General features: G+C 37.6%; 1 protein-coding gene across 1 annotated transcript in view; it reads right to left on the bottom strand.

The window, feature by feature from the left end:
- Window positions 1-2036: 2036 nt before the first annotated feature.
- The window catches only part of Megf9 (multiple EGF like domains 9), an 88956-nt gene continuing 79039 nt past the window's right edge, over window positions 2037-11953 (bottom strand). The window contains exons 5-6 of the mRNA XM_047524734.1: window positions 5798-6067; window positions 2037-3887 (exon numbers count right to left, since the gene is read on the bottom strand). Of these exons, the coding sequence (XP_047380690.1) occupies window positions 3436-3887; window positions 5798-6067 (722 nt within the window). The 3' untranslated portion in view covers window positions 2037-3435. The remainder of the gene's footprint in view (window positions 3888-5797; window positions 6068-11953) is intronic.

Below are 11953 nucleotides of genomic sequence, written 5' to 3'. Positions count from 1 at the left end.
TTTCCACAATAGCACAAGAAGGGCTAAGTATTTTGAAGGCACTCAGCTGACCAAAATCAACTAGAAGGTCAGTGAGTACTTCATTGATGGTCAAGTATCCTGGGAATATTAGAGATGGTGAGTAGTCATATAATTTGAGACTTATACAAACCCTGTCCAAAACTCTCTCTCCTTCCATTCCATATATCTGCTCTGTTCTTATCGCTTTAAAATTCAGATATCATTGGGAAAAGTTAAACACTTGGTCCATGGGGCCTTAGTATAAACAACAGTGTTTTTTTATTATCACTTTTTCCCTGTAGTTGAAGAAATTTGGTTAATGAGAGAGTCCTGGGAGGTAAAGTGGAGGGAGGGGGAAGTAAGGGAGAATGAAGACATAGTTAACAATACTACCTAAGGTATCTAACTATCAGAAATGCATAAGGGCTTACTAAAATTAATTAATGAAGATAAAATATCACTTAATAGTATCAGTCATTTCAACATTGATATTATCTTGTTGAAAAAAAAATAACACATTTCTAATCCCTAGAATTTTTGTTCTGTTAGGCTTCTAAAGGATGATGGAATCCTACTGCTGGATGCCAGAGTTCATGCAGATGCCTTTAGAGGATGAACAGTGTGCAGCACATTATTTCTTACCAATTTCCTAGTCTGATTTCAGGGGTAAATCAACTCATGATTGATTTACATTTTGGAACAAAATTATTTCCACAAGCAAAAATGCAGGGTCACTAAAGAAAATTATTTAAAATGCATATTAAGGCCTTAATTTTTTTCTTTTGTGAAAAACTAAGAACATGATCTAGGAGCTGCTAACAAGTATTTAAAGATAAACATTGTGATTCAATTTTTTTGCAATATCTTTTAAGGTCTGTTTCAAGGAATCTATACATGGCTAGAATCCTAACTAGTTAGCTTTGGCTCTTAGACTCCAACACTCTTTCTTTATTGGATTAACTTCTGTTTAACATATGTATATTTCTCACCAGCCTCAATTCTGACTTCTTTAGGCAGGAGGTGGGGTATCAGGGAGAAAGGCAGGTATGCTACTTAACATAATTCCTTAGAATTTCAGGACACAACCTCTAACTATACTTACACAGCAACTGCTAAGGAAAGCAAACTTCCCCTCCCGGCTTGGAGGGAGTAGGTCACCTTAATAAAGCAGAAACTGGCAATTTTGTTTTCTTATCACTAATGCAGGCTTCAGATAGTAATCTTCCTGTGTTCTTTCCACAGAGTCCTTCATAGATCTATGGCCCTGCATAGTACCTGGTAATGACAAAAAATTAGAAACATCCACAAATAGGACTCTTCCTCCTAGCCTTCTTGTGACCATGGCTAGGCAATTTCTGCATCAATGTACAGTTGAAAGAACATGTGCTTCAGAGTTGGGAGTCTTCATTCCAAGCCTAATAATGACACACATTGAGAATCCTTGAATAAGACATTCAGCCCCTCTGTGCCTCAGTCTCCTCATCTAAACATGGTAGAATGATTACTTTCTCAGGGGGCTATGGTAGGAACAAAGGGCACACACATGGAAAAAGTGCTTTGCAAACTACAAAGAACAATAGAAATATTAAATAACTTTTATATAATATAATTTCTACTCTTGTGAGCAATGGTCAAATATGCAGAATATCCTCAGGTTACCAGAAACAGATTCTATGCCTACATACCCTCTAGTACATTACCTCCAAACCCTGACAATATTGTAGGGATCTCCTATTAAAGGTAAAAAATTCTAGGTTTTTTTCTCAGGAAGTTAGGCAAAGGGGTCAACTTGGATTTCCTAGGTCTAAGAAATCTTCCCTTTTTTCTAACTCGTAGTTTGCTGTTCCTCCTGACAAACATCTGTATTTGACTTCTGGTCACCTTCCTTAGCTTGCTCAATCCACAATCTGTCAATATCATAATAGATGAGAGCAATAGTAGTTGCCCTCTGGGAGAAACAAACAAACAAACAAACACTAAACTACAGAGCTACCCTCTACCCAGAGAGCAAGGGTATGGAAGAGCTACAGCACTGCAAAGGGAGGGAACACACCTCATGGCAATGAGTGATGGGCTATGTTTAAATGTAGGAGGGTTTTTTTTTGTGTATGTGTGTTTCCTTTTTTTGAAGGGAGGATATAAATAGTTCACAGGCATAAAAACTAGGGATCCCAAGCGATATGATGGCTTTTCTTTTGGAAATCAAATATTTTTATCCTTTGGAAGACTAACTTTTACATTCAGGAAAAATGTTTCAATAAGAATGTTTTGTATTAATTTATGTAAAACATATAGAATGACTAGTATCTAATTAGGCAAGTGTTTTGGAGAATGCAGCCTGTGTCCCAGCTTAACAATTATTTGACTTCAAAACCTATTGCTTGAATCTAGAGTAGGTCAAAGAGCATATAACTCTACTTTTAGGTTGAGAAAGGAAAGAAAGATTAGAAACATTCAACCTCTTATAAATTTCAACAGTGTCCGAAGAGGGACTAAAAATGACTGATGCTCACCAGAGTCCCAGCTCTAGCAATATTGCCATCTATTTTACAGTATTTTAACCAATCCCCATATTTTCTTTTTACAGTGCCATTTACTGCTGTACAAATAAATTCTAGATGATAAAATATGACATGAATTTTTTTACAAATAGATACAAATACAATGTTGACAAGATATACTACATTAACTATGTACACCTTATTTCTCTAGAGGCAGGAATATTCCTTATTTTTAGACAATTTATCATTTACACTGAGCCCCTGAGGAGGACCATCAGCTTCCTGCTGCCCCAATGCTGCCCTCTGTTCTCTACCATTAGAAGCTTATCCTGTGCTTTAATCTCTTCATTGAGCAAGAATCCTGGGAGGAAAAATCAAGCCCTTCTAAAGATCTTCTTGGGACTTTCCTGCCCATATTCTAGAAACAACCAAGACTGTTTATTGTGATACAGCCTAGACACCATCTTTTCCTCAATGATGTCTTTTAGAATAGTAAAATTAATGTAATCCCTGGCCCTCCTTTAAAAAAAATGTGTTTCAGGAATGGAAATGAAGTCTTCTAGCAGTCCTTTCCCCCTTCACAACCATCATCCTGCTACCGCTGGTAAGGCGAACACTTCCCCAACAGTCTATCAGGAGGTCAAAGAGGATTTGGGCTGCACTATGGGGTTCAGCCTTTCCATACTCCCATGTGGTTTGGTACAAAAATATACTTTACTTCAGGTCCTTAATGACTGAATGCTTCAGATCTTCATGGCAATATTAAAAGCAGTAGATAGGCTAAGCGCATTACAGATTTGTACCTGCAAATTTCAGATGCACTATTTGCCTTTGCTTTCTCAGCAAACTCTACCCAGGCTTTGTCTGGCTCAGGGGCTGATGCTGTTTTAGTAAGCACTGTGGTTTAACAATCCAGGAGAATACTTCTAGCTCCTTAGGCTTTGTAGTTATGCATGGGTGTCGTCAGGGTCAGCTGCCCATTGGGAGCCACTTCATTGCCATCATCTTCCAACAGTCCCGACACATCTGCATTGGGAATGCTGTCATGGTAGCTGCTAAAACTGATATTATCTTCTTTCAGCTCGATGGTCCAAAAGGGGGCATTGAGTTTCCGGTTTTGATACTCACGGTACATATATACAGCCCCAACAAATCCCATTAGCAGCACCACCACAATGATGATGACTGTCAAAATGATGATGTTAAATTGGGTCCATGATACATCAGCTAAAGCTGAAGTGCTATTTTCAGAAGAGCTTACTGAAAAGATAGTCTGCAGGGTTGTGGGGGTAAATGTACTATTTATAACAGGGGTGGGCACTGATGTGGTCAAAGAGGCATTGGAAACCAAAATGGTAGAACCTTCAGGTGTTGGAACAATAACTTCTGAAAATAAAAAACAGAGAATGAAATGTAAAAGACAAAATCATCTAGTTTCGAGAAACAATAAAAGAAATACACATGGGGTGGAAGTTGATGTGGGATGTTGATATGGTACTTTGCTCTAAGGTAATGTAAGTTTAAAATAATTTTTAAAGAAATACAGTGATAAGAATCAGGGTCTGGAAAGCTAGCTTATTACATCCCTGTCTGATCTCCAATATGTATAATATCTCTATTAAAATCTTTGGGAAAATTCCAATGTTGGAGTTTTCCATCCTTCTTCACTTGTGGATAGAATCATAAATTCCTGCAAAGGCAGTAAATATGCCACTCCTGGGTTCTAAATTAGGTAGTTAAAAGTGACAGAGATAGATGGCAATCATTTGAAGTGTAAGTCCAACATGTCTGATGGTATTTCATAAAGGTAAAATTTCCTCAAACAAAAATTTCCTTTAGGTACACCTGAAATACATAATTTAAGTGCTCCAATTTGATGTTGTCCAGGAGAGAAAACAGCCTTCCTTTAATTTCAGGTGTGGTAATTCTTATTTTGTGTAGACTATAGCTATTTTATAATTAAGGTACTATACTTTGTACTAGTGACAGCATAGCTCAGTAGAAGGACCAAAGGCTTTGAACTCAAATAGAATAATGTTGCTATAAATAAGTCAATCTTTTTTCTTTTCTTTTTCTTTCTTTCTTTTACTTTTTGTGGTGCTGGGATTGAACCCAGGACTTGTGCCTGCTAGGCCAGCACTCTACCCCTGAGCTACAACCCCAGCCTGATAGGTCAATCTTTTTAAACCTCAGTTTCTCATCTGTTAAATGGGAGTAATAATGTCTACTTTACAGAATTCTTGGGCAGAATTAAATGAGATAATGCCCTATACAGCACTATCACAGTTAATGCTTACAGTGCTTGGCACCAGATACAATAAAATTATTATTATTATTATTATTATTATTATTATTATTCATTACAAGTCAACAGATCAATTTGTCTAAAAGGGGCAAAGTTTTTATTACCTAATAACTAATAAAATCCTATCCACTGATGAGTTATTCCTTGGTATGGATAAGATATGAACAAGGTCTGCCTCCCAAATGGAAAAGTGAATTGAGTGACAAGGTCTCTAGTGATAGGGTTAAATTTGAGTCCTTCAGCCTTGATCACAAAAGTATAAGGCTATCAGGAAAATGGCAGAAGGCTTGCACCTGCCACAGACCAAATGCATGTCAACCTAGTATTCAGCATCTGTTATCTGTTAGAAGATCATAGTGGTTTATAGAACATGGTCTAATTGCTCTGTGCCCTAATAATCTCCAAATATCCCCATGAATTTATAGTCATTAACTTTTTCTAAATCTTTACTGAAATTCCCTATAAGAAACATTCTGCCATGTGAATGATTTCTTTAAAAAAGAATCAAAAGACATATTAATACTATTTCTCCCATCACACATGGAACAACTTAAGCCCAAAGTTAGGACAGATGTTGAAATAAACTCTAGTTTCTCAGCTGGAATGTCTAACCAAATGATAGGACCCTACTTGAAAGACCTTTGATGATCACTGAAAGTGATAAGAATAAAGGAAGGAAAGGATAAAAGAAATGATAGGATTTTTAAAGTATTAACATGAAAATAAAAATAGATGAAGGGAAAACGTGAGAACACTTGGTCTTACTGTCGCAATGACTTTGTCTTGGTTCTCAAATTTCTGGAGTTGACTTTGGAATATCAGGAGAGAAGCAGGAAGGGAAGGAAACCTCTTTAGGCAAATATCTATCAAAATCTATTTCCGAAAATTCCTCTGGTGAGATTGGAAGGTTTTACAAAGCTAAAGGTGGCTGTTCTGAAATTTTCAGTGCTAGGCTTAGACAGTAAACATACAATCTTAGGTGAAGTTTTACCTTTCTTGATGCAGTTTCTCTGGAGGTCTCGAACATAACCTTCTAGGCAGTTCTCACACCAAAACCCAGTGGTGTTATGCAGGCAGTTGATGCATTCACCACTCTCGGGCTTGCAAATCTTTGGAGTTTTATCTGGGTCCACATGACCATGACATTGGCACGGTATACAAATGCTGTCAGAATTGTAATAGCCATTTTCACACGTATTGCAGTTCGGGCCTGTGTAACCATCTTTACACTGGACACACTTAGGTCCCAATTCATTCGATTCTAAAAGAGAGACAACATCAAATTAATTTAATAAAATGTTAAGCTACAATTAAAAATACAAAATAACTATTAGTCCTCAAATATATTTATAAAACCCTCTTTTTTCTCTCTCTCTCTCTCTCTTTCTCCTTTTTTTTTTGGTATCAGGGATTGAACTCGGGGCCACTTGACCACTAAGTCACATCCCTAGTCCTATTTTGTATTTTATTTAGAGACAGAGTCTCACTGAGTTGCTTAGTCCCTTGCTTTTGCTGAGGCTTGCTTTGAACTCATGATCCTCCTATCTGAGCGCCCCAAGCCGCTGGAATTACAGGCCTGCGGCCACAGCACCTGGATCCTTACTATCTCTTTTCAATGTTAAAAGATAAGTGGAATCAACCTGACAATCTAAACCTTATTTACCAATTTTCCAGCTTAATGTAGGAATGATGGGACTCTCTTAAGAACCTATTCAGTCGAAAGCACAAGGCCCTGAGTTCGATCCCCAGTACCGCAAAAAAAAAAAAAAAAAAAAAAAAAAAAGAACCTATTCAGGTAGAAGCAGGAGGTGAAAAAAAAATCCTTAAGTCAGGAGTCCTGATAATTGTGATGGATTAACACTCCCAGTTTTTTTTGTTTGTTTGTTTGTTTGTTTGTTTTTTTTTTATTCCTTCCTTTTTTAGACATGGCAAATTGGATAAATTATTGCTTTAATGAAAACGTCCTCCATCTCTTCCCTCCTTAAATTCTGGAATATTCTCAGACTTCTATTTTTAGTCTCCTTCAATTCTCACCCTGTTCATTCTTCTAAGTGAGCTCATCCACTCACACAATTGACAATTCCAAAATGTCTATCTATAGTCCATTCCTCTAAAATTCCAAACAGCATACTAACTTGTATGGCTGGATCTACAAACGTTTCAAACTTAATATAAATGATTGTCCTTGACATCTTCCCTGCCTAAGTCCTGTACTCTTCCAATGTTCAGCAAATGGTACCAACATATATCATCTTTCCTTATTTATCCTCCCCCATCCTTCAAGCAGTTATTAATTCATATCAATAATGCCTCATCAAAATCTTTCCAAACTCCATATATCTCTCTCCATATCCACTGTAAGGATCTTAGTTTAGGCCTTCATTGTTTCCCACCGAGATTACTGTCACTGCTTACTAATGGGGTCTCTTTTACTGTGGGACACTTTACATTCTCTAGGATCTTCCCCATAATACTGCATGGCATTTGTTTGTATGTTAGTTTCTCCACTAGAAAAAGTGAGTTCTGAAAGAATGAAACTATCTGAATTGGCTGGGTAGTTGCTACCTTTAGTCTATAGTGTATACATGTTCTGGTACACATACATGCAAGTCAAATTGGACTGGTCAAGTCCCTATTCAGTCTTTTGCTTTGATTTCCCACTCACCTCTATATAAATACATTTCTAGATGTCCCAATGCTCACTCTTCAAGGCCCAGTTCAAATGTTAACTTGCTTCATGAAAATTTTTCTCTGCTCCAAATAGGAAGTTATCCTCTTCCCTCTAAACTCTCACTAAATCTAGTTTTGTACATCTGACTACTCTCTGCCCTGTTATGGCTATGTCCCTTTCTAGTCATTCAACATGAATTTTTTTTTTTTTTTTTTGTGGTGCTGGGGATTGAACCCAGGGCCTTGTGCTTGCAAGGTAAGCACTCTACCAACTGAGCTATATCCCCAGCCCCAACATGAATTATTAACATTAACCAAACACTAGGAATGAAGATAAAGTGGTTAAAAATATAGACATGATCTCTGTCCTTATGGAACTTACAGCACCTGGAAAAGGGACAAAGAATTTCAAGCCAACTGGTTTTGTAAGGCATCATCTTTCCATAGAAAGTAAATTCGGTCAGTTATTCAACAATCATTTATAAAGAAATTATCATAAGCAAAATCCTGTGTTCAAAAGGAAAGTTACTCTAGATGAGCCAAGGACCAATACAACTTAAGTTCTTATTTATAATTCCTATAAAGTTCTAAAATCTTAAATTCTTGTCACCTGTAACACATCAATATGCTTATAAAAATAAGAAAACCACTGTCTGATATGATGGATGCAGATTTAGGTGCAAATGCACTATATTTTCATATTTCTATCTCTACAATAGTCCTAATTTATTCTAAATGGTTAACATATACTTACATACATAATGATAATTAATAAGGTATGTTACTACAGTGTCTCTTTTATGAAAAATTTCCTAATATTCATTCCCATGTACAATGGAATACCCTTCCTTTTGTGTCATAATATATTCTATAAATACATTTGCTACTTTTAATGCTATATCTATGTGCTTTCCTCTCTACTAGATTGCAGAGTCCTTTAGAACAAGAACCATATTTTATTTTTTAGATCTTTGTATCTCTTGTCTAATACGATGACAAGCATGTACCAGGTGCTCAATTACTATTTTTGGAATAAGTGAAAGTATCTACACAACCTTTCTATGAAAAGAGGAGTAAATGTGTCAGTTCCCTTACCAGGTATGGCAACCGATTTTCAAAATGGAAGCTAATGCCCCCTACCTCTAATCCACACTCTTGTGCAGTACCCTCCCACACTTGACAGACACATGAAACCAATCTCTATAGTTTCAGAGGTTAAATAACAAAATGCATGGCAGCTTCCATCTTGTTCTCTCTTGGATCACTCACTCGGAGAAGACAACTGCCATGTTGTAAGGACATTTAGTAACTCTACAAAGAGGTCCATGTGGTAAATAATAGAAGACTTTTGCCTCTAGCAAGCTACATGAGTAAACCAACTGAAAAGCTGATTCTATAGTCCCAGTTAAGCCCTGGAAAACATACCTCCTCATGAGAAATCTCAGGCCAACATAAACAATGACAGAAAAAGTTAAATAAATTGAATTTTGTTGGAATTAAAAACTTTTGTGCTGAAAAAAATATCATCAAGGGGGGATCCAAGATGGCAGACTAGAGGGAGGCTGCATTCCTTGTCACTCCGTAACTCAGTATTCAAGCAGAGGAAATTCTGTTTCTCTGTGAGGCAGTCCTTGCTGCTCATCAATCCCCTGCTGTTTACCCTGTTTACCGTGATCATCTGCAGTCTGCCAGCATATCGCCTACTTTTTGAGTGCAGATTGCCTACTGACTACAGCCTACCATCTGCCATTTGCCCATTTGCCTGCCTCTTACCTGCCCATTGTCCACCTTTCACCTATCCATGGTCCACTGCCCAACGTCCACCTGCCAATTGTTTGCCATTAGCCTGCAGACTGCCAGCAGATCTCCTGCTGCCTACAGTGGCCTGGAAATCCATTGTCACAGTACCTGCCAGTTTGGTTGCATGTAGCTGCTGCTATTTTGGGACAACAGCCAGGACCTGCAGGTTTGCCACACAGCTGCTGCCATCTTGGGGCCTGGCTACCTTGGTCTGGGGACTCAGGCTGGGCTTGGAGATATATTAGGATACCTGCAGGTCTGGTTGCACCTGAGGTCCTTCTGCTTGGTGTAGCAGTGGCTGCCATCTGGCTGCCTCTTTACAGGGTCGCTATGTGTGAGCACATGCGTAGTGGCTCTTTGAAAGGGCATTGAGATCTTGGAACTGCAGCAAGACAGGGTCTGGGGAAGCTGAAGTCAAGGTCAATAAGATTGCAGCTGGGTTTGTGTGGGTCAGTCTTTGTCTGGCAAGCCCGTGGAAAGCCAGAAACCAGGGACAGTTCCCCAGGGGAGAACACAGGTTGAAGAAACTGTAGAAAACTGGGCTCTCTCCAGCTCAGTGAGTCCTGAGATGTGCAGGGATGGAAGGGGCTAGTTACAATGGGTGGGAAGACTGTAAGACGGTGTGAGGGCATCTTGTTATTGGCTCACCCACCCAACCAGTCCGGCACCCACTGGCCTGGAGCTAGCATCAAACTTCAGACAACCCCACCTATCAGTGGAGAAGGGAAGTAGAGAACTTTTTTGAAACCCAAGGGAAGCAACCATTCAATTTTCCATTGAGACTTCCTGCCTTTATTTATTTGCCCTCTGTCTCATACCTTTACCATATTTGAATCCAAATATTTTTCATGCATCAATTTATTGAGTAATGGATGTCTGATTAGTATATGACAGTTTTGTTGCGTATCCCTATATGTTTACTTTTTAAAAAAAATTTGTACACATTTTTTCTCTCACCTGTCCCCCTAGATTCTCTTTCTCACTTCTGTCATACTAATAGCCATCCTTTATTAATTCCTTCCTCACTCTTACTATAAATTTTTACCTCTATCTTCTCTCCCTTTCCCTCATAAACATCACATCTTACACTACTTTTGTTCCTTCATTGTCCATCATTTGAAATCGTAAACCCTTTTAGCAAACTTACTGTTTATATTGTACACAATAATTGAACATTTCATTTCCATATGTTGTGACAAAACTGTAAATGCCTTAATAGGAGCCATTTGGTTTAAGGTGGTATATTATTTGCATTGCGTACTGTTAATAATGGTCTTCCCTTTAAAGGTGAGGTACTGGAAGCCTTCAGGGATACTAAAAGACTACAGGGTAGAATCTGTACTGTCTCAGCTCCATATTGCTAGATAAGAAGACACACCAACAAGGGAACAAAGTGCCTGAAACAAACCAAGATGTTCCAACAATAGAATCCACAGACAACACAGAAGAAGAAATGTCAGAGATGGAGTTTAGAAAATACATAGTTAGATTGATCTTCAAAATAAAGGATGGTATTGGAAAGAAAATAAAGGAAGTGAAAGATCACTTCAATAAAGAGGCAGAGATTATAAAAGGGAATCAAGCAGAAATCCTCAAAATGAAGGAAACAATAAACCAAATTAAAAAATCAATGTAAAGTATCACCAACAGAATAGACCACTTGGAAGACAGAACCTCAGGCAATAAAGACAAAATATATATTCTTGAAAATAAAGTTGACCATACAGAGAAGATGGTAAGAAACCATGAAAAGAACTTCCAAGAAATATGGGACAACATAAAGAGACCAAATTTAAGATTTATTGGAATAGACGAAGGCATGGAGATACAAACCAAAGGAATGCACAATCTTTTCAATGACATAATATCAGAAAACTTCCCAAATCTTAAGAATAAAATGGACAATCAAGTACAAGAGACTTATAGGACCCCAAGTGTACAAAATTACCACAGACCCACACCAAGGCACATTATAATGAGAATGACTAACATACAGAATAAGGATAGAATTTTAAAGGTTGATAGAGAAAAAAATCAAATTATATATAAGGAGAAACCAATTCAGATCTCAGCTGATTTCTCAACTCAGACCCTCAATGCCAGGAGGTCCTGGAATAACATATATTAAGCTCTGAAAGAAAATGGATGCCAACCAAGAATTTTATATCCAGCAAAATTAAGCTTCAGATTTGAAGATGAAATAAAAACCTTCCATGATAAACAAAAGTTAAGAGAATTCACAAGTAGAAAGCCTGCACTACAGAACCTTCTCAGCAAAATATTCCATGAGGAGGAAACTTAAAAAAAAAAAAAACCAACAGTGAAAACCAGCAAAGGGAAGAACTACACTAAAGGAAAGGTCAATCAAAGGAGAAACTAAATCAAGTTAAAAACAAAACAAGGGCTGGGGTTGTGGCTCGGTGGTAGAGGACTTGCCTAGCTTGTGTGAGGCACTGGGTTCAATCCTCAGCACCACATAAAAATGGATAAATAAAATAAAAAGGTATTATATCCATCTATAACTAAAAAAAATTTTTTTTAAATGGCCAGGAACACAAATTATATCTCAATAATAACCCTGAATGTTAATGGCCTAAACTCATCAAAAGACATAGACTGGCAGATTGGATTAAAAAAAAAAAAAGATCCAACAATATACTGTCCTCAAGAAACTCAC

This window comes from Sciurus carolinensis, chromosome 14 (genome assembly GCF_902686445.1).
Source record: "Sciurus carolinensis chromosome 14, mSciCar1.2, whole genome shotgun sequence".
NCBI lineage: Eukaryota > Metazoa > Chordata > Mammalia > Rodentia > Sciuridae > Sciurus > Sciurus carolinensis.
Note: the sequence above shows the minus strand (reverse complement) of the source record. Positions and strands in the feature narration are given on the sequence as shown.